The sequence below is a fragment of the Oncorhynchus mykiss genome, chromosome 2 (assembly GCF_057628025.1).
Source record: "Oncorhynchus mykiss isolate SJ-2025 chromosome 2, ASM5762802v1, whole genome shotgun sequence".
Lineage (NCBI taxonomy): Eukaryota > Metazoa > Chordata > Actinopteri > Salmoniformes > Salmonidae > Oncorhynchus > Oncorhynchus mykiss.
Genome location: NC_143023.1, coordinates 17,985,238 through 18,007,171, shown reverse-complemented (window position 1 = coordinate 18,007,171; position 21,934 = coordinate 17,985,238). Strand labels below are relative to the sequence as shown.

Genomic DNA, 21,934 nt, shown 5'->3' with positions numbered 1-21,934 from the left:
GTTAATGCTATTTCGTATCCTTGGGCCGTCCTAACTTTAACCCCTACCCATACCATAACCTTAGCCCTTAACCAAATGTAAACTTTAATGGGGGGGTATAGACGTCCCGAGGATACCGGATAGCAAGGACAATTCTGGGTCCGACTAGACTCAATCCATGTTGAGTAAACAGTGGGCAGCTACTGTATATGGTATGAGATCAGATCAGCTCACCATTTAATCCAAGTACATGTAACCTTAGAAAATACAAAAGAGGGATGTGTGTGTGTGTGCGTGTGCATGCTCGTGTGGGAGCGAGAGAGAGAGAGAGAGATATCAGGGTGTCCTAATTGTTGTGAAAATCAAGTGTTCATCTCTATTTCATTTCAATTACATGAAAAATCACATTCATCACATTACAGCAAAACGTTGTTTTTATTTCAAAACCGTCACATCAATAGAACTTCCAAGCCTCAGGGCTTGGTTTGTCAACAACAGAAGGAGGAGGAGTATCCTGAGGGCCAGCTTGGGGCAGGAACACACTATGTTAAAACAAAACAACAAGTAAGGTCAGTCAGATCCCGCAGTGGGAGGAGTCAGAGTCACACGATAACAACACATGAAGTGAACATTTTAACTATATGAGTCATGACTACGTTTTACTTCTGTATTAATGCATGTATTATCATTAACACAGCTGTTATTAAGACATGTAGAGCCTATCATTGGTACAGGCTGAGAGAGAGGGGGACAAGAGATAGAGATGGGAGTGTTGGGGTATTAGTCCAGGTCTACAAGAGAGCAGGCCTCGATCTCCGACACCAGCCGATGAGGGAACAGTTTGTACTGCAGCCAGGTGGGTTCTGGGACACAGAAGGAGGGAGGTGATAAGACATGTTACATCAAATGAAGACAATATAAGCACATACTGTCTCTGACTGAACCCTGAGGTCTCCTGACCACTGAACAGTCACATAGAAAGACTAGTAAGGCACCAAGGGGTTTTCCATAGATCCTGTTAGACAGGGCACCAGTTCTGGGTTCCCAACTCACCCAGGTAGCAGAAGGGGGGGTTGAGCCTGCCGTCGAAACAGGTCTGTGTGTAGGGGAAGCTGCACTGCTTCCTGGAGTGTTTACAGTAGAACGTCACGCTCTCCCCGTGAGGAACCACCGAGTCTGTCACGTCATAGGGCCAACGCTTCAGCCCACCAATCAGAACACGGCTCCGCTCCGCTATGATTGGACAGCGCGCTAAGAGCAGGAAGTACAGGATGAAGAACAAATAAAGAAGAAAGGTCAATATTCTACCTACACTCTCTCTGTCTCTCACTCACACACACACACACAGTGGGCCCTGGGTGTATCAGTTAGGACTCACCTCTGCAGTAGGGCACTGTGCTCCAGGTGCCGTTGGGCTGGCATGTGACCCGGTTGGGTCCATCCAGCAGGTGGTTCTTCTTGCAGAGGTAATAGATGGCATCGCCCACATCGTACTCAGTCCTCTGTACCGCCACCAGGTACCCCTGGTTCACCTCCTGGGGGGGCGGGCACCACACCCCTGGATCAGGAGAGAGAGGGTCACTGTATATACACATTTACTTGTTCTTCAAGCCTGCACACCCTGTGAGTCCCTAGGATCAGACCAGGATACAAGAACATTGCTGAATGAATTGGCAAGAGATGTTATTCTCTGTTTAGGCCAAAAGGTGGCAGTAAAGCACTATGAAACATAACAACCGACATTTCAGTCTCTCTCACACACATAAAAAGACACACACACACAAAGTAGAACGATTTCATGTGCAGAGTACAATAACCTCCTCCGCAAAATACAAACACACAACCACACTCAAAAGGCCCCATCCACCCACACGCCAACCATCAAATTCCATGGCTCTGATGCTCTCCCTCTGCTTGCTCTCTCTCTATCAAACACTATATATTATAAAACACACACACGTACTTTGACAGATGGGGTGAGGGTACTGCCAGGTCTGATCAATATTACAGAGATTCTCACTGTTTCCCACCAGCTCCCTGGAGAGAGAATGGGGGGAGAGAATGAGAGAGAGGGGGAGAGAGAGATAGGGAGAGACAGAGAGAGGGGGGGTGGTTATATGACTAATTGACCGGTAATACACTAAGCGGTGTAGCAGGGGTTAAATGTTCACCTCTCCATTGGCTCTGTTTCAGAAAGTGTGTATTTTGCATACAATACATGATTCCAACTGACATATGCATTGGGATGTGATACATTATTAGATGTGAGTCAGTAAAAAGCATATTAATGGCCTAGTTAACAACAGTAATGCAGACAGCCCAGTCTCTACATAATGAAGTTACTCCACTTCCACCCCTTACCACCCATCTCTCTCTCTCTCCTTTGTCTGCCATCTGTCTTTCATCGCTCTCTCTCTCTCTCTGTCTCAAACCTCTCATCCTGCCTCTCGCTCACCCACCCTGCCTCTTCCAACCTCTCTAGCTTGCATCCTCTCTCTCTCTATCTCTCTCCCTCCCTCCCTCTCTCACCCAGACAGACAGGTGTAGCGGATGGTTGTTCCAGCGACTGCGGATCCATCGATGCTGAAGGTGTTGGTCAACTCCTCAGGTAAAGGACATGAGACCTGGGGGGAGGTGGGGGCTACAGAGGGGGCAGACGTAGACGCACATGAGGGAGGGAGGAGGCAAGAGAAGGGTGGAAGAGAGAGGGAGGAGAGAGGGGGGAGGGAAAGGGAGAGTGAGAAGCACATCTGTAACAAAACACATTTGTACATTCTGTTCTGGTTCACACACACACACAGGGTGCTGATTATATTTTGCAGTGCCTTCAGAAAGTATTCACACCCCTTGACTTTTTCCACATTTTGTTGTGTTAAAGCTTGAATTTAAAATTGGATTACATTTAGATTTTGTGTCATTGATCTCCACACAATTTCCCATAATGTGGAATTATGTTTTTATACATTTTTGCTAATGAATGAAAAATTCAAAGCTGAAAGGTCTTAAGTCAATGAGTATTCATGTTACGGCCGTCGTTAGAAGGAGACCAAGGTGCAGCGTGGTAGGCGTACATTTTACTTTATTGTCAAATGACACCAAAAAACAACAAAAGACAAACGGCCGTAAAGTTCTGCAGGCTCCACACCAACTATGCAAAAACAAGGTCCCACAAATGAAAGAGAGAAAAAGGACTGCCTAAGTATGATTCCCAATCAGAGACAACGATAGACAGCTGTCCCTGATTGAGAATCATACCCGGCCAAAACAAAGAAATAGAAAGCATAGACTTCCCACCCAAGTCACACCCTGACCTAACAAACATAGAGAAAAAAGGGTCTCTAAGGTCAGGGTGTGAAAATTCTACCCCCTTGTTATAGCAAGCCTAAATAAGTTCAGGAGTAAACATTTGCTTAACAAGTCACATAATAAATTGCATGGAATAACTCTGTGTGGAATAATGGTGTTTATTAACATGATTTTTGAATGACTACCTCATCTCTGTACCCCACACATACAATTATCTGTAAGGTCCCTCAGTCGAGCAGTGAATTTCAAACACAGATTCAACCACAAAAACCATGGAGGTTTTCCAATGCCTTGCAAGGGGCTGGGTAAAAAAAAAGCAGATATTGAATATCCCTTTGAGCATGGTGAAGTTATTAATTACACTTCGGATGGTGTATAAATACAATCAGTCACTACAAAGATACAGGCGTCCTTCCTCAGTTGCCAGAGAGGAAGGAAACCGATCAGGGATGTCAACATGAGGCCAATGGTGACTTTAAAACAGTTTGTCACACCCTGATCAGCTTCACCTGTCCTCATTCTTGTCTCCACCCCCTCCAGGTGCTGCTTGTTTTCCCCAGTGTATTTATCCCTGTGTTTCCTGTCTCTCTGTACCAGTGTATTTATCCCTGTGTCTCTGTGCCAGTTCGTCTTGTATGTTTCCAAGTCAACCAGCAGTTTTCCCGTACTCCTGCCTTTACTATTCTCTTTTTTCTAGTCCTCCCGGTTTTGACCCTTGCCTGTTCTGTACTCTGTACCCGCCTGCCTGACCATTCTGCCTGCCTTGACCACGAACCTGTCTGCCACTGTGTACCTCCTGGACTCTGATCTGGTTTTGACCTTTTGCCTGTCCACGACCATTCTCTTGCCTACCCCTTTTGTATTATTAAACATTGTAAGACTACAACCATCTGCCTCCTCTGTCTGCATCTGGGTCTCGCCTTGTGTCATGATACTGTTATAGTTTAATGGCTGTGATAGGAGAAAACTGAGGATGGATCAACAACATTGCAGTTACTCTACAATACTAATCTAAATGACGGAATGAAACAAAGGAAGTCTGTACAGAATTAAAATATTCCAAACATGCACCCTGTTTGCAATAAGGCACTGAATTAATGCTGTATTATATGTTTGAGGAAAATCCAACACAGCACATCACTGAGCAACAGTCTTCCTGTTTTCAAGCATAGTGGTGGCTGCATCATGTTGTGGGTATACTTGTCATCGGCAAAGACTAGGGAGGTCTTTTTGAATATAAAGAAAATTAATAGAGCTAAGCACAGGCTGTCACGCCCTGACCTTAGAGATCCATTTTTTATCTCTATTTTGGTTTCAGGGCGTGAGTTGGGGTGGGCATTCTATGTTTTGTGCTCTATGTTTTCTATTTCTGTGTGTTTTGCCGGGTGTGGTTCTCAATCAGAGGCAGCTGTCTATCGTTGTCTCTGATTGAGAACCATGCTTAGGTAGCCTTTTCCCACCTGTGTTTTGTAAGGTAGTTGTTTTCTGTTTTTGTGTCTGCACCAGGCAGAACTGTGTCGGTTTTGTTCGTTCTCTTTGTTATTTTTGTTATTTCAGTGTTCAGTTCTAATAAAAGTATGAACACGAACAACGCTGCACCTTGGTCCTCTCCTTCCAACAGCCGTTACAGAGGCAACGTAAAAAGAGAACCTGTTTCAGTCTGCTTTCCAACAGATACTGGGAGACAAATCCCCTTTCAGCAGGACAATAAACTAAAATGCAAGACGACATTGAATGTTACAGTGGCCTAGTTACAGTTTTGACTTAAATCGTCTTGAAAATGTCTAGCAATGATCAACAATGAACTTGACAATGCTTGAAGAATTTAAAAAAGAATAATGGGCAAATATTGTACAATCAAGGTTTGCTAAGCTCTTAGACTCGTCCAGAGAGGCTCACAGCTGTAATCGCTGCCAAAGGTGATCTAACATGTGGGTTGAATATGCTTCTCTATTCAAAATATAATATTTTTCATGAATAAAAAAAACATGTTTCTTCCACTGAGACGTTACAGAATATTTTGTGTAGATTGTTGACAAAAAAAAATCTATTAAATCTATTTTAATCGCGCTTTGTAACACAACAAAATGTGGAAAAAGTCAAGGGGTGTAAAAACTTGTAACATGTAACTAATGTGCATAATAGGGTTCATAGAAAATACAGGAACACAACACGCAAACACACACAGACAGACACACACACAGAGCAGTGTTTAGCTAATGTGAATAACGGGATTGAGAGAAAGTTAACAGCTGGAGTGCATTCGGAAAGTACTCAGATGCCTTGACTTTCTCTACATTTTGTTACGTTAGTTTTATTTAAAAAAAAATAATAATTTAAATCCACATCAATCTACACACATTTTAGCTATTTTATTACAAATAAAAAACAGAAATAGCTTATTTACATAAGTATTCAAATCATTTGCTATGAGACTCGAAATTTAGCTCAGGTGCATCCTGTTTCCATTGATCATCCTTGAGATGTTTCTACAACTTGATTGGAGGCCACCTGTGGTAAATTGAATTGATTAGACATGATTTGGAAAGGCACACAATTGTCTATATAAGGTCCCACAGTTGACAGTGCATGTCAGAGCAAAAACCAAGCCATGAGGTCAAAGGAATTGTCCAGATCTAGGGAAGGGTACCAAAACATTTATTTAGCATTGAAGGTCCTCAAGAACCCAGTGGTGGAAGAAGTTTGGAACCACCAAAACTCTTCCTAGAGCTGGCCGCCTAGCCAAACTGAACAATGGGGGGGAGAAGGGCCATGGTCAGGGAGGTGACCAAGAACCCTCCCATCCCTGTGGAGATGGGAGGACCTTCCAGAAGGACAACCATCTCTGCAGCATTCCACCAATCAGGCATTTATGATAGAGTGGCCAGACAGGAGCCACTCCTCAGTAAAATGCACATGACAGCCCGCTTGGTGTTTGCCAAAAGGCACCTAAATACTCTACGGCCATGAGAAACAAGATTTTCTGGTCTGATGAAACCAAGATTGAACTCTTTGGCCTGAATGCCAAGCTTCACATCTGGAGGAAACCTGGCACCTACCCTACGGTGAAGCATGATGGTGGCAGCATCATGCTATGGGGATGTGTTTCAGCGGCAGGGACTGAGAGACTAGTCAGGATCGAGGCAAAGATGAACAGAGCAAAGTACAGCGAGATCCTTGATGAAAACTTGCTCTGGAGCTCTCAGGACCTCAGACTGGGGCGAAGGTTCACCTTCTAACAGGACAACAACCCTCAGCACACAGCCAAGACAACGCAGGAGTGGCTTCGGGACAAGTGACGGAATGACCTTGAGTGGCCCGGGCCGGGGCCCGGAATTTAACCCAATCGAACATCTCTGGAGAGACCTGGAAATAGCTGTGCAGCAACACTCCCCATCCAACCTGACAGAGCTTGAGAGGATATGCAGAGAAGAATGGGAGAAACTCCCCAAATACAGGTGTCCCAGCTTGTTGCGTCGTACCCATGAAGACTTGAGGCTGTAATCATGCTTCAACAAAGTACTGAGTAAAGTGTCTGAATACTTACGTAAATGTCCTGTTTCATTTTTTTTATTTTATAAATTTGCCTAAACGTCTAAAAAACAGTTTTTGCTTTGTCATTATGGGGTATTGTGTTTAGACCAATGAAGAAAATAAAAACGATTTAATCCATTTTAGAATTAGGCTGTAACCTAACAAAATGTGTAAAAAGTCAAGGAGTCTGAATACTTTCTGAATGCACTATAGGTGCGAGATGACACAGCAGACAGGGAGAAGTGGAATGAGGGGGACTCCTCTTCAGCATACATAGCGGTCAACACCTCACATGTCCCTTTAATGTTTGTAGGTTATAGGTGTTGCAGGTTGTCGTAGCTATGAGTCAGGAAATTGAATATCCTTTGTGAAAACAGGAATCTGAAAATAGATTATGATACCTAGCTGATAAGCATGCATACTGCTGCAGAGAGAGAGAATGACAGAGTGACAGAGAGAGTGACAGAGAGTGAGAGTGTGACAGAGTGAGAGAGAGATACAGTGGCAGAGATAGAGAGATTGACAGAGAGAGAGAGACAGTGGCAGAGAGAGAGAGAGAGAGAGAGAGATAGAGAGAGATAGCGAGAGAGAGAGTGGCAGAGAGAGAGAGATTGACAGAGAGAGAGAGAGAGACAGTGGCAGAGATAGAGAGATTGACAGAGAGAGAGAGACAGTGGCAGAGAGAGAGAGAGAGAGCGAGAGAGAGAGAGAGAGAGAGAGAGATTGACAGAGAGAGAGAGACAGTGGCAGAGAGAGAGAGAGAGAGAGAGAGAGAGTGGCAGAGAGAGAGAGGGAGAGAGAGAGAGAGAGAGAGAGAGAGAGATTGACAGAGAGAGAGAGAGAGAGAGAGAGAGAGAGCGAGAGAGAGAGAGAGAGAGAGAGGGAGAGTGGCAGAGAGAGAGAGATTGACAGAGAGAGATAGAGCGAGAGAGAGAGAGAGGGAGAGTGGCAGAGAGAGAGAGATTGACAGAGAGAGATAGAGAGAGAGAGAGAGAGAGAGAGAGAGAGAGAGAGAGAGAGAGAGAGAGAGAGGGAGAGTGGCAGAGAGAGAGAGATTGACAGAGAGAGGGAGAGTGGCAGAGAGAGAGAGAGAGAGGGAGAGTGGCAGAGAGAGAGAGAGATTGACAGAGAGAGATAGAGAGAGAGAGAGAGAGAGAGAGGGAGAGAGATTGACAGAGAGAGGGAGAGTGGCAGAGAGATAGAGAGAGAGACAGAGAGTGGCAGAGAGAGAGAGATTGACAGAGAGAGGGAGAGTGGCAGAGAGAGAGAGATTGACTGAGAAAGAGAAATATAGAAAGAGAGAGATGCTGCATTAGTTGTGTAACCACATGGATGGCTCATTCCTGGAAGTATGAGAGCCTCTCGTTCGTGGAAATATAAATATCAAGAGAGGCTCTTTGTAGGGGTGTTGAAGTGACCTCAGATTTATAGGGAGGGATGTTCGATGGGTATTGTGATATGCAGAGTAACGACAGCAGGTAGAGAGAGGCTCTCTTCTGTGTAAAACTCTCCCATAGACACACATGAGCAACATCAAAAGGGGTCAGTTCACTGAGTGTCTTTGAAATATATCTAATCCTATACGTAGCTATATAAATTCAGAATGGGCAGGGTGAGTGAGTTGAGTGTGTGGCTGTATGGGGAGTGAGTGTGAGTGCCTGGAGCTGGGTTGGTTCAGTGTTCTAACTGCGGCCCTCCTCTCTCTGTGTGCTCTCCAGCCTCCCTCCCTCCCTGCCTGCCTCCCACACAGCCAGGGCCCAGTGTGAAACTACTGTTGGCTGACAGGTAGCTCTGTCTTAAAGGAGTGATAGTGAAAGCAGAGAGATGTCCATAGATGACCAGGTGGTCAAAGCTGTGCACCTCTTTCCCGGTCAAGTCCACCCCATGCGCGCACACACACACACACACACACACACACACACACACACACACACACATTGCACACCTCTCTCTACAGCCCAGTTCTGCTTCACCAAACAAACACACTAAATAGCCCAGAGCTGCTTACTTGTCCTTGGCTCTCTCTGAGGGGAGAGACCTTATCAGGGGCCTCTCAGATTGAAAAGGATGAGAGGAGAAGAGGATGAGAGGAAGAAAGGATGAGAGAGGAGAGAGGAGAGGAGAAGAGGGAACAGCATGGCCCAGAGCTGCATGAGCAAGAGAGCTCTCTGACTGTGATCCGTCGCCCACACACATCACACACACACACACACACACACACACACACACACACACACACACACACACACACACACACACACACACACACAGCTCTTTGACACTATCTGTGATCCACATCCCACACACATTCAATGTATACACAAAATGTCTTCCTTTCTCTCGCCCCCCTCCCTCTCCCCCCCCCCCTCTCTCTCCCCTCTCTCTCTCTGTCTCTCTCCCTCTCCCTCTCCCTTCTCTCTCTCTCTTTCTCTCTCTCTCTCTCTCTCTCCCCTCTCTCCCCCCCACTCTCTGTCTCTCTCTCTCTCTTAAACTCACACACATACACACAGCTATTTGACACTCTGACAGTGATCTACCGCCCACTGCCTCTCAATAAGCACGATGGAGCACAGCTCGAATACACAAATGTACAGAATACACACAGGAAGACACCCAGCCAACCTACTGCCTGTCTCTGAGAAGGAGCTCTGTGAGATTGGGACATGGACACACACACACACACACATACACAAACACAAACATATAACACTGTAAGTACACACACACACAAACATATCACACTATAATTACACACACACACACACACACACACAAACACAAACATATAACACTATAAGTACACACACACACACACAAACATAAACATATCACACTATAATTACACACACACACACACACACACACACACAAACAAACACGAACATATAACACTATAAGTACACACACACACACACAAACATAAACATATCACACTATAATTACACACACACACACACACAAACACAAACATATAACACTATAAGTACACACACACACACACACAAACACAAACATATAACACTATAAGTACACACACACACACACACACAAACATAAACATATCACACTATAATTACACACACACACACACACACACACACACACAAACACGAACATATCACACTATAAGTACACACACACACACACACACAATAGTGCACAGAGGACACGAATGCATGCAGACCTTCACACTCTTAAAATACACACTTGACTCACACACTGAAACACACAACAGTTAAATAAAGGTTAAAAGAACCCAGCCAGGAGGAGATGAAGACTAGAACATGCTCTTTCACCCTATCTGGCACAGACACTGTGAACTAATCAAGTCCTGCCTCTCTCTGGACTGCAGTCCTAGTATCAACAGCTGATAGTCCCGTTGCTAAGGCAATTTAGAGAACGGGCCCTGGTTACACAACGTCCCAGTCTATGCAAACAGACAAACTGCCAACAAAATAACACCATCACAGAGGGCCTCATTCCTGAGGTACACACACACACACACACTTTTTTTTTCCAGCACTATTGGATAGATTCTGTAAGTAAGCATTTCACTGTAAGGTCTACACCTGTTGTATACGTGACAAATAAACTTTGATTTGATTTGATTTGACACACACACAGACGCCTAGAACCTCAACGGGTTCTCCTATGGGAGCAGCTGAAGAACCCTTTTTGAACCCTTTTTTGTAAGAGTGAAAAACTGCTTCTGGGATAAAATATTAATAGAATAGAATATGATGTAACACATAGAAATGGACTGAATAGAACAGAGGGAGTGAAATATGTTCTGTTCCATTTACTGTGCAATCTACAGTATGTGCATTCCATTCCATTCTTTGGGGGCGGCAGGTAGCCTAGCGGTTAAGAGCGTTGAGCCAGTAACTCCCTTGAGCAAGGCAGATAATCCCCCAACAACATGGACATCAAGTAAGGGAGTCCCCCGCACCTCTCTGATTCAGAGGGGTTGGGTTAAATGCGGAAGACACATTTCAGTTGAATTCATTCAGTTATGTAACTAACTAGGTACCCCCTTCCCTTCCCCTTCCCTATTTCCAGGGTCCTTCTAATGAGCAGAGATAATGTTATCTAAATTGCATCCAGAACATTCTGCCTCTCTTCTCTGTTCTTGTACCCACCTGTGCAGTTGGGATCATCACCGCTCCATTGTCGGTCGCCTTGGCAACGACGGATGGCTGCATCCAAGCCATTGGGCAACATGTAGCCTGTGTCACAACGCACCTCGAGGAGGGCAGAGAAAGAGGGAGTGGGAGAGAGGAGGGAAGCAACAAAGCTGTTCCCTGAGGGCAGGGGCCAGGGACAAGTACGACCTGGGGAAGAAAGAGAGGAAGAGATGGAGGAGTGGAGAGGTTAACGAGGAAAGATCAGATCATCAAGAACAGTTTAGAATGGGCTTAGTGTGTTTCTGGGCAGATGAACTGAAAAGGCACTTCCAGATGGGGCATCACTGGTGATGATGTAAAGCCATGTTGAGTGCCCTCATTTCCTCATTTGGAACACACATGAACATGTGCAATGATTTAAATTAACCCCCGCAGCTAAGGCCCAACTGACAAACCAGAACACAAACACGTACCTGGAGCCACACAGCTGAGGTCCAACTGACAAACAAAGAACACACACATGTACCTGGAGCCACACAGCTGAGCACACACTGACAAACCAGAACACACACACGTACCTGGAGCCACACAGCTGAGGCCACACTGGCCATCACACAGACACTGGCGCTTGTTGCCACAGTCCTTGTCCTGTGTACAGGGTTTTGGACACGTCCTTCTCCGTTCGTTACCCAGCAGCCTCTCTGGACACGCATCAGATGCCTGGACTAGGAGAGAGACAGAGGTGGAGAGATGTGGCCCTCTAGCTCAGTTGGTAGAGCATGGTGAATGCAACGTAAGCATGGTGGGTTTGATATCCGGGACCACCCAAATGAGAAAATGTTTTTTATGTCTGCAAGTCACTTTGGATAGAAGTGTCTACTAAATGGCATATATTACTATATTAGGTCAGAGGTCTTCAACCTTTTCTTGCCCAGGGACCCTCTCCCAGGTAAACCGGCTCCCCAGGGACCCCCTCCCAGGTAAACCGTCCACCCAGGGACCCCCTCCCAGGTAAACCGTACACCCAGGGACCCCCTCCCAGGTAAACCGTCCACCCAGGGACCCACACCCAGGTAAACCGGCCACTCAGGGACCCCCTCCCAGGTAAACCGGACACCCAGGGACCCACTCCCAGGTAAACCGGCCACTCAGGGACCCCCTCCCAGGTAAACCGGCCACCCAGGAACCCCCTCCCAGGTAAACCGGACACCCAGGGACCCACTCCCAGGTAACCGGCCACTCAGGGACCCCCTCCCAGGTAAACCGTACACCCAGGGACCCACTCCCAGGTAAACCGGCCACCCAGGGACCCCCTCCCAGGTAAACCGTCCACCCAGGGACCCACTCCCAGGTAAACCTGCCACTCAGGGACCCCCTCCCAGGTAAACCGGCCACCCAGGGACCCACTCCCAGGTAAACCGGCCACCCAGGGACCCCCTCCCAGGTAAACCGGCCACCCAGTGTTGGGAAAAATGTATGTCCAAGACAAGTCAAGAAAGCTTACTTTCTTAATTGGCTCCAAAAAGTGTAATTGTCTTTATATTAGGAGTTGAGAAATAAAGTTGGCATCATTAGATAGAAGATATTCTCCTATTTTCTACTGTTGATATGTAATTCAAAATTCCTTTATTCTGTTGTTGCTAGCAATATTCATAAAAACACTGAGAGACCATATATACAGTACCAGTCAAACGTATGGACACCTACTCATTCCAGGGTTTTACTTTATTTTTACTATTTTCTACATTGTAGAATAATAGTGAAGACATCAAAACTATGAAATAACACATATGGAATCATATAGTAATTGTATTTTTTAACAAATCAAAATATATATTCTTCAAAGTAGCCACCCTTTCCCTTTATGACAGCTTTACACACTCTTGGCTTTCTTAATTTGGGGAATTTATTTCCTTCTTAATGCGTTTGAGCCAATCAGTTGTGTTGTGACAAGTTAGTGGGGTGTCGTGTCTTTACTATCATTAACTGAAGACTGATAGTTTTTTATCAAAGATTCTCTGTAATTAGTATTACGCGATTAGACTGATTCATCATGTAACCGTAATTACTAGGAAGTCGGGGCACCAAGGAAAAATATTCAGATTACAAAGTTATAATTTCCTAAAATAACTTTTCAGATATTTTATCTGATCAATTAGTCTTTGAATTAATGAATTATTTACTTTACCTCACGGTAGTTTCATTCCAAACGTCGTATATTGTTGGTTATCTGCACGAACCCAGTCTTCACTATGAGTCATCCATACATCAATTGTCTTAAATTATTTATTTATTACTAACTAAGTATATCACAGAAATGCATAAACAAACAAACAACAAGATAAATGTGGTTACATGAAATGATAGGAGAATGTGCCCTAGTGGGCTAAACCAGCCTGGCGGCTTGTTAGACAAAAGGGGAAGTGGGGTCGACTAAGAAGTCACTACAGAGTGATAATTATAACAATTGAAATGCTAATCCTTTGCACATGAACGCTCACTCATTCGGGAACAATTGCAATCAATATATATATTTACGCTCAGTGTGTCGTTTTGATCGCTGGTGAAAAGTTTGTTCATTTTGTAGAATTGTCCGTCTCTCTCCCTCTCTCTCTCTGTGGTTATAGTGAATAGTTCAAAGTGACCTTCATTCGTTTCGTTATAGAATGGATGTTTCGGCGGTTGTCGTTTTTCGCATTCAATGATACCGAATTCCTAGCTGCAGACTAGTAATTAATATCAAAGACTTGTTCTTATTCTGTCGGTATCGATAGTCTAAGAGTTTAACCACGTGGTATGGTTAAAAGATTCAGCAATGGTCTACAACCTTTGTCTCCCCTAATGGAGAAAAACATGGTCTGCAACCTTTAGCCATCTCGTAATTGAGGTAAGCTCCGTCTGCTGATCGAAAACCCGAGTGGGGGTTTTATTCGGAAGGGCCAAAAAAGGGCTGTCCCAGGAGGCCTGACCCTAACTGGGCTCAGTATTTTTCTTCATTAAACAGTCCAAAATCATATTACACAATTATACAAACGGTATCATATTCCCTCATTCATCTTATACAACAATTAGATGTAAACCTCATATCTGAGGCTATTATATAAACAGCGTTATGGTAATGTGGCCACACCGTCTCCCATGAACTACCCCAAGTTGTGACAAACAGACTAGTTTGTGGCTGGATTCTTCACCGATCTTTTATACTTTCTCCGGAACATGAAATTTGTTCGTACCTCAAGTTCTGTGAGATGGAAGGAATTCCTTTGTCTTCTATGAAAATGTACTCTGCCTCTTATACTGTGTGTCCATGAGGAGATCCTCAGGAATTTACGACGTCTCTCTGACCACAGCGACCTACTTGAAGGAGGCAAGGGGGAGGCAGGGAGAGGGGATGGGGCTTGCTATACCCAAAGAGGCCAACGTCATGACAGGGGGTAAACAGAAGATGGCTCAATTTGGTAAAAGACCAATACCTTATTAGAACAGCTCAAATAAGCAAAGAAAAATGACAGTCCATCATTACTTTGAGACATGAAGGTCAGTCAATACGAAAAATGTCAAGAACTTTGAACGTTTCTTCCAGTGCGGTCCCAAAAACCATCAAGCGCTAAGATGAAACTGGCTCTCATGAGCCATTTAGTTTAGTATTGTGTCTCATATTCCTAGCACGCAATGACTACTTCAAGCTTATGACTCTACAAACCTGTTGGATGCATGTGTTTTGGTTGTGTTTTGGATTATGTTGAGCATAATAGAAATGAATGCCAAATAATGTATTGTGTCATTTTGGAGTCACTTTTACTGTTAATAAGAATAGAATAGGTTTCTGAACACTATTACATTAATGTGGATGCGACCATGATTGCTAAAAATCGTGAGTTATTTGTGAATAAGGATGAGTGAGAAGGTTACAGAGGCATACAGTAAATATCATACCACCCAACGACTGCTAACCTCTGAGAGATTAGTATGTTTTGCATGCTTTGTACAAAACACAACCAAAAAAACCTGCAAATGCATTCAATAACTTTGTAGCCGGGAGTGTATCAGCATGCCCCAACCATAACACACAACCAAAACCACAGCCTATGTCAATACAACAAAGACAGGAACAAATATTCAATATGCAGTACACTCATTGAAAAACAAATGCAAGCTCTAGATTTTTAAATGATCTGAAATAATCAACTGATTTACTCATCTATCCAAGGGCCAAACCAAAGCCCAGCTCAGCCTAGGTGGGACAAGCTCTGTCTAGGAATCACATACAGTTCCATAGTGTCATAGACAATGTGTGTGAGAGAGAGATAGAGGAGGTCTGAGCTGAGCTTACCTGCAGTCTGCAGAGAGACAGAGCCAGCCAGAGCCCACAGAGACAGCAGCAGCACAGAGTCCATCCTTCCAGCCTAGACCCTGGTCTCAGCCGTTATGAGGGAGGCACACTGGGAAACAGAACATTTTGGGGAGAGGGGAACAAAAGGGAAAAGGGGGGAGAGAGAGGGAGGGATAAGGTACAGCCCGGGAACACACATCTGGTTTGTGTTGAGTGTTTAGAACACTGGGTAAAATTCCATTGGAAGAGACCTTTCACCCATTTATGTTGATAGAGCTGAGAGAAGGGGGTCAAGAGGTCAAACAGAGCAGCTGACATTACAGTCTCCCACTCACACACATACCTGTAATCAATAGGGTCTACTGATCAAACAGTTACAGGTTCTATTATTACTACCTGAGCCAGATCTCAAACACACACACACAATGATAACGTAAGGGGTGCGTACTGGCGGCAGAGAAGTCAGGCGCAGGAGAGCAGAAACTGTGTTAGAACGGCGCAGTTTAATAATAAAAATCACTATAAACAGAACAATCAATACAATGGGTACAAAACCAGTCACACACCAGAATACCGTGCACAAGCACTTACAATAAACAATTCTGGACAAGGACATGGGGGGAACAGAGGGTTAAATACACAACATGTAATGATGGTATTGAAACCAGGTGTGTGGGAAGACAAGACAAAATGAAAAATGGATCAAGGATGGCTAAAAGACCGGCGACGCCGACCGCCGAACGCCGCCCAAACGAGGAGAGGAACCAACTTCGGCGGAAGTCGTGACAGTATGACGCGCGGCTCCAGCAGCTGAAGCATTGAAGGGTCTAACACGTCCTCGACCGGAACCCAGCACCTTTCCTCCGGACCGTACCCCTCCCACTCCACGAGATACTGAAGGCCTCTCGCCCGATGCCTCGAATCCAGTATGGAACGAACAGAGAACGCTGGGGCCACCTCAATGTCCAAAAGGGGCGGAGGAACCTCCCGCACCTCAGACTCCTGTAGCGGGCCAGCCACCACCGGCCTGAGGAGAGACACATGGAATGAGGGGTTAATACGGTAATCGGGAGGAAGCTGTAACCTATAACAAACCTTGTTCACTCTCCTCAGGACTTTAAATGGCCCCACACACTGCGGACCCAGCTTCCGGCAGGGCAGGCGGAGGGGCAGGTTTCGGGTCGAGAGCCGGTCCCGGTCCCGGCGGGTACCCCAGTACGCACTGGAAGGGAGAGAGGTTAGTGGAGGAGTGGCAAAGCGAGTTCTGTGCCATCTCGGCCCAGGGCACGCACGCCGCCCACTCCACTGACCGGTCCCGGCAATAAGACAGCAGAAACCTGGCCACATCCTGGTTTACTCTCTTCACCTGCCCATTACTCTCGGGTGAAACCCCGAAGTAAGGCTGATCGAGACCCCCAGACGTTCCATGAACGCCTTCCAGATTCTAGATGTGAACTGGGGACCTCAATCAGACACTATATCCTCAGGCACCCCGTAGTGCCGGAAGACGTGTGTAAACAAGGCCTCCGCAGTCTGTAGGGCCGTAGCGAGAACGGGCAGAGGGAGGAGATGACAGGACTTAGAGAACCGATCCACAACAACCAGGATTGCGGTGTTACCCTGTGAGGAGGAGATCCGTAAGAAAATCCACCGACAGGTGCGACCAATGCCGTTGTGGAACGGGTAAGGGGTGTAGCTTCCCTCTGGGCAGGTGCCTAGGAGCCTTGCACTGGGTGCACACCAAGCAGGAGGAAACATAACCCTCATGTCCTTAGCCAAGGTAGGCCACCAGTACCTCACGCTCAAACAGCTCACTGTCCGTCCGATCCCAGGATGACCAAAGGAGCCCAATAGATCAACCGGTCACAGCAGACTGGACGGGAGCGGGCTCTGCACGCAACGCCTGCTCAATGTCCGCGTCCAGCTCCCACACTACCGGCGCCACCAGGCAGGAGTCGGGGAGTATGGGGGTGGGATCCATGGGCCTCTCCTCTGTGTCATACAGCCAGGACAATGTGTCTGCCTTCACGTTCAGGGAACCTGGTCTGTATGAAAGGGTGAAAACAAAACGTGTGAAAAACATGGCCCACCTTGCCTGGCGAGGGTTCAGTCTCCTCGCTGCCCGGATGTACTCCAGATTGTGGTGGTCCGTCCAGATGAGAAAAGGATGTTTAGCTCCCTCAAGCCATTGTCTCCACGCCTTCAAGGCCTTGACGACAGCCAACAGCTCCCGGTCCCCCACGTCATAGTTTCGCTTCGCCAGGCTGAGCTTCTTCGAGAAGAAGGCACAGGGGCGGAGCTTCGGTGGCGTACACGAGCGCTGAGAGAGCACAGCTCCTATCCCAGCCTCGGATGCATCCACCTCCACTATGAACGCCAAAGAGGGATCCGGATGGGCCAGCACGGGAGCTGAGGTAAACAGAGCCCTCAGGTGACCAAATGCCCTGTCCGCCTCAGCCGACCACTGCAAACGTACCGGGCCCCCCTTCAGCAGTGAGGTAATGGGAGCCGCTACCTGACCAAAACCCAGGATAAACCTCCGTAGTAGTTGGCAAACCCCAGATAAACCTCCGGTAGTAATTGGCAAACCCTAAGAACCGCTGCACCTCCTTTACCGTGGTGGGAGTCGGCCAATTATGCACGGCTGAAATGCGGTCACTCTCCATCTCCACCCCTGAGGTGGAAATGCGGTACCCTAGGAAGGAGACGGACTGCTGGAAGAACAGGCATTCCTCAGCCTTGACGTACAGGTCATGCTCCAACAGGCAACCAAGCACCCTGCGCACCAGGGACACATGCTCTGCGAGTATATCAGCTGAGTATATCAGAATGTCATCAATATACACCACTACACCCTGCCATGCAGGTCCCTGAAAATCTCGTCTACAAAGGCTTGGAAGACTGATGGCGCATTCATCAACCCGTACAGCATGACGAGGTACTTATAGTGCCCTGAGGTGGTACTGAAAGCCGTCTTCCACTCGTCTCCCTCCCGGATACGCACCAGGTTGTAAGCGCTCCTAAGATCTAGTTTGGTGAAGAAGCGCGCCCCGTGCATTGACTCAATCGCTGTGGCTATGAGCGGTAGCGGGTAACTATACCTCACAGGGATCTGGTTCAGACCTCGATAGTCAATACACTGGCGCAGACCCCCATCCTTCTTCTTCACAAAAAAGAAACTTGAAGAGGCGGGTGAAGTGGAGGACCGAATGTACCCCTCATGCAGGGATTCAGAGACATACAGTGCCTTGCGAAAGTATTCGGCCCCCTTGAACTTTGCAACCTTTTGCCACATTCCAGGCTTCAAACATAAAGATATAAAACTGTATTTTTTTGTGAAGAATCAACAACAAGTGGGACACAATCATGAAGTGGAACGACATTTATTGGATATTTCAAACTTTTTTAACAAACCAAAAACTGAAAAATTGGGCGTGCAAAATTATTCAGCCCCTTTACTTTCAGTGCAGCAAACTCTCTCCAGAAGTTCAGTGAGGATCTCTGAATGATCCAATGTTGACCTAAATGACTAATGATGATAAATACAATCCACCTGTGTGTAATCAAGTCTCCGTATAAATGCACCTGCACTGTGATAGTCTCAGAGGTCCGTTAAAAGCGCAGAGAGCATCATGAAGAACAAGGAACACACCATGCAGGTCCGAGATACTGTTGTGAAGAAGTTTAAAGCCGGATTTGGATACAAAAAGATTTCCCAAGCTTTAAACATCCCAAGGAGCACTATGCAAGCGATAATATTGAAATGGAAGGAGTATCAGACCACTGCAAATCTACCAAGACCTGGCCGTCCCTCTAAACTTTCAGCTCATACAAGGAGAAGACTGATCAGAGATGCAGCCAAGAGGCCCATGATCACTCTGGATGAACTGCAGAGATCTACAGCTGAGGTGGGAGACTCTGTCCATAGGACAACAATCAGTCGTATATTGCACAAATCTGGCCTTTATGGAAGAGTGGCAAGAAGAAAGCCATTTCTTAAAGATATCCATAAAAAGTGTCGTTTAAAGTTTGCCACAAGCCACCTGGGAGACACACCAAACATGTGGAAGAAGGTGCTCTGGTCAGATGAAACCAAAATTGAACTTTTTGGCAACAATGCAAAACGTTATGTTTGGCGTAAAAGCAACACAGCTGAACACACCATCCCCACTGTCAAACATGGTGGTGGCAGCATCATGGTTTGGGCCTGCTTTTCTTCAGCAGGGACAGGGAAGATGGTTAAAATTGATGGGAAGATGGATGGAGCCAAATACAGGACCATTCTGGAAGAAAACCTGATGGAGTCTGCAAAAGACCTGAGACTGGGACGGAGATTTGTCTTCCAACAAGACAATGATCCAAAACATGAAGCAAAATCTACAATGGAATGGTTCAAAAATAAACATATCCAGGTGTTAGAATGGCCAAGTCAAAGTCCAGACCTGAATCCAATCGAGAATCTGTGGAAAGAACTGAAAACTGCTGTTCACAAATGCTCTCCATCCAACATCACTGAGCTCGAGCTGTTTTGCAAGGAGGAATGGGAAAAAATGTCAGTCTCTCGATGTGCAAAACTGATAGAGACATACCCCAAGCGACTTACAGCTGTAATCGCAGCAAAAGGTGGCGCTACAAAGTATTAACTTAAGGGGGCTGGATAATTTTGCACGCCCAATTTTTCAGTTTTTGATTTGTTAAAAAAGTTTGAAATATCCAATAAATGTCGTTCCACTTCATGATTGTGTCCCACTTGTTGTTGATTCTTCACCAAAAAAATACAGTTTTATATCTTTATGTTTGAAGCCTGAAATGTGGCAAAAGGTCGCAAAGTTCAAGGGGGCCGAATACTTTCGCAAGGCACTGTATGTTTCCATAGCCACTGTCTCTGCCTGTGAGAGGGGATACACGTGACTCCTGGGAAGTGCAGCGTCTACCAGGAGATCTATCGCACAATCGCTCTGTCGATGGGGTGGTAATTGAGTCGCCTTCTTTTTGGAGAAGGCGAGAGCCAAATCAGCATATTCAGGGGGAATGCACACGGTAGAGACCTGATCTGGACTTTCCACCGTAGTAGCACCTACGGAAACCCCTAAACACCTCCCCTAGCACTCTCGCGACCACTCCGTGAGAGCCCTCTGTTGCCAAGAAACAGTGGGGTCATGACAAGCTAACCAGGGTAGGCCCAGCACCACGGGAAACGCAGGAGAGTCAATAGGGAAGAGACTAATTCTCTCACCATGCTCAGAGGAGCGGTGGCCTCCCTAATCAACCCTGACCCTAATGGTCGATTATCTAAGGCGTGAATGGGGAAAGGCACAGCAACGGGAACAATGGGGATCCCTAAACTATGGGCGAACGATCTATCTATAAAATTCCCAGCCACGCCTGAATCGGCGAGCGCCTTGTGCTGGGAATGCGGGGAAAACTCAGGAAAAGTGACATACAAAAACATATGTGCAACAGAGGGCTCTGGGTGAGAATGGTGCCGACTCACCTGGGGTGATGCCAGAGTTTCCTGCCTGCTGCCTCAATCCCCAGAGGAAACAACCCGGCACTGACTGGCAGTGTGACCACTGCCCACAGATGGTGCACGAGCTGGAACTGGAACTCCCTCCGGTCTCCCTGCGCACCGCCCCTCCCAGCTCCATGGGTATCGGAGAGGGGGTGCGGGGGGTGGAACCAATAGTCCCCGATCTGAACGTCCGCGGGTAGTCTGCAGGCCAACTCCCAATGGACGTCCTTGCGCAGACTGCAGCGATACTGGTACCCGGGGTACCTGCCCCTGCTGACTCCATAAGTGAGGTCCGGAATTCTGTAAGGGGTGCGTACTGGCGGCAGAGAAGTCAGGCGCAAGAGAGCAAAAACTGTGTTAGAACGGCGCAGTTAGCTATGTGAAACTAAATGAAGTCTCATGGGGACTGCTGTTTCACCACATGAAATTATTGAGTTTTAGTTCAATCTGTCAGGGGGCGACAGGACTTCCCATCAAGAATAAACAAGTTACAAGTTACAAAGTTGATTCGACACATGCACCGGATACAACAGGTGTAAAATAGTATGAATGCAAATATATATATAATACATATATATATATGTGTATATATATATATATATATATATATATACACAAGTTACAAGTTTCAAGTTGTAATATATATATTTGCATCATCGTGGTTCTTCAACTTATATCCTACTTCTTGTTTTTTATTATATTATTATTATTATTATTAGTAATAATATATATATATATATATATATATATATATATATATATATATATATATATATATATATATATATATATACAGTCAGTGTGAGCACCTTATTCAGTGTGCAGGGGTACTGGAGTGGTTGAGGTGGGTTTAAACTTAAAAGGTGACTGGTAGCAGGATATACATGTTAACAGGGCTGAAAGTGACTGGTAGCAGGATATACATGTAAACAGGGCTGAAAGTGACTGGTAGCAGGATATACATGTTAACAGGGCTGAAAAGTGACCGGTAGCAGGATATACATGTATACAGGGCTGAAAAGTGACTGGTAGCAGGATATACATGTTAACAGGGCTGAAAGTGACTGGTAGCAGGATATACATGTAAACAGGGCTGAAAGTGACTGGTAGCAGGATATACATGTTAACAGGGCTGAAAAGTGACCG

At 45.9% G+C, this 21,934-nt stretch overlaps 1 protein-coding gene across 4 annotated transcripts; it reads right to left on the bottom strand.

Annotated features, from left to right (window-relative positions):
- Nucleotides 1–395: 395 nt before the first annotated feature.
- Nucleotides 396–21,211, bottom strand: ntd5 (ntl-dependent gene 5). Of its 4 annotated transcripts, none has more exons than XM_021622724.3 (9): nucleotides 20,771–21,211; nucleotides 15,277–16,303; nucleotides 11,522–11,668; nucleotides 10,959–11,150; nucleotides 2,509–2,620; nucleotides 1,943–2,016; nucleotides 1,358–1,537; nucleotides 1,033–1,230; nucleotides 396–842 (listed from the first exon to the last, which is right to left on the bottom strand). In XM_021622724.3, the coding sequence occupies exons 2-9, from the start codon at nucleotides 15,338–15,340 to the stop codon at nucleotides 760–762; spliced, it is 1,050 nt and encodes a 349-aa protein (XP_021478399.1). In that variant the 5' UTR covers nucleotides 15,341–16,303; nucleotides 20,771–21,211; the 3' UTR covers nucleotides 396–759. The 4 variants fall into 4 exon arrangements, with proteins under 4 accessions (XP_021478399.1, XP_090047444.1, XP_021478390.1 ...); XM_090191318.1 differs by having other exon boundaries at nucleotides 11,522–11,663; XM_021622715.3 differs by having other exon boundaries at nucleotides 15,277–15,385; nucleotides 20,771–21,106.
- Between the last annotated feature and the right edge of the window lie 723 nt (nucleotides 21,212–21,934).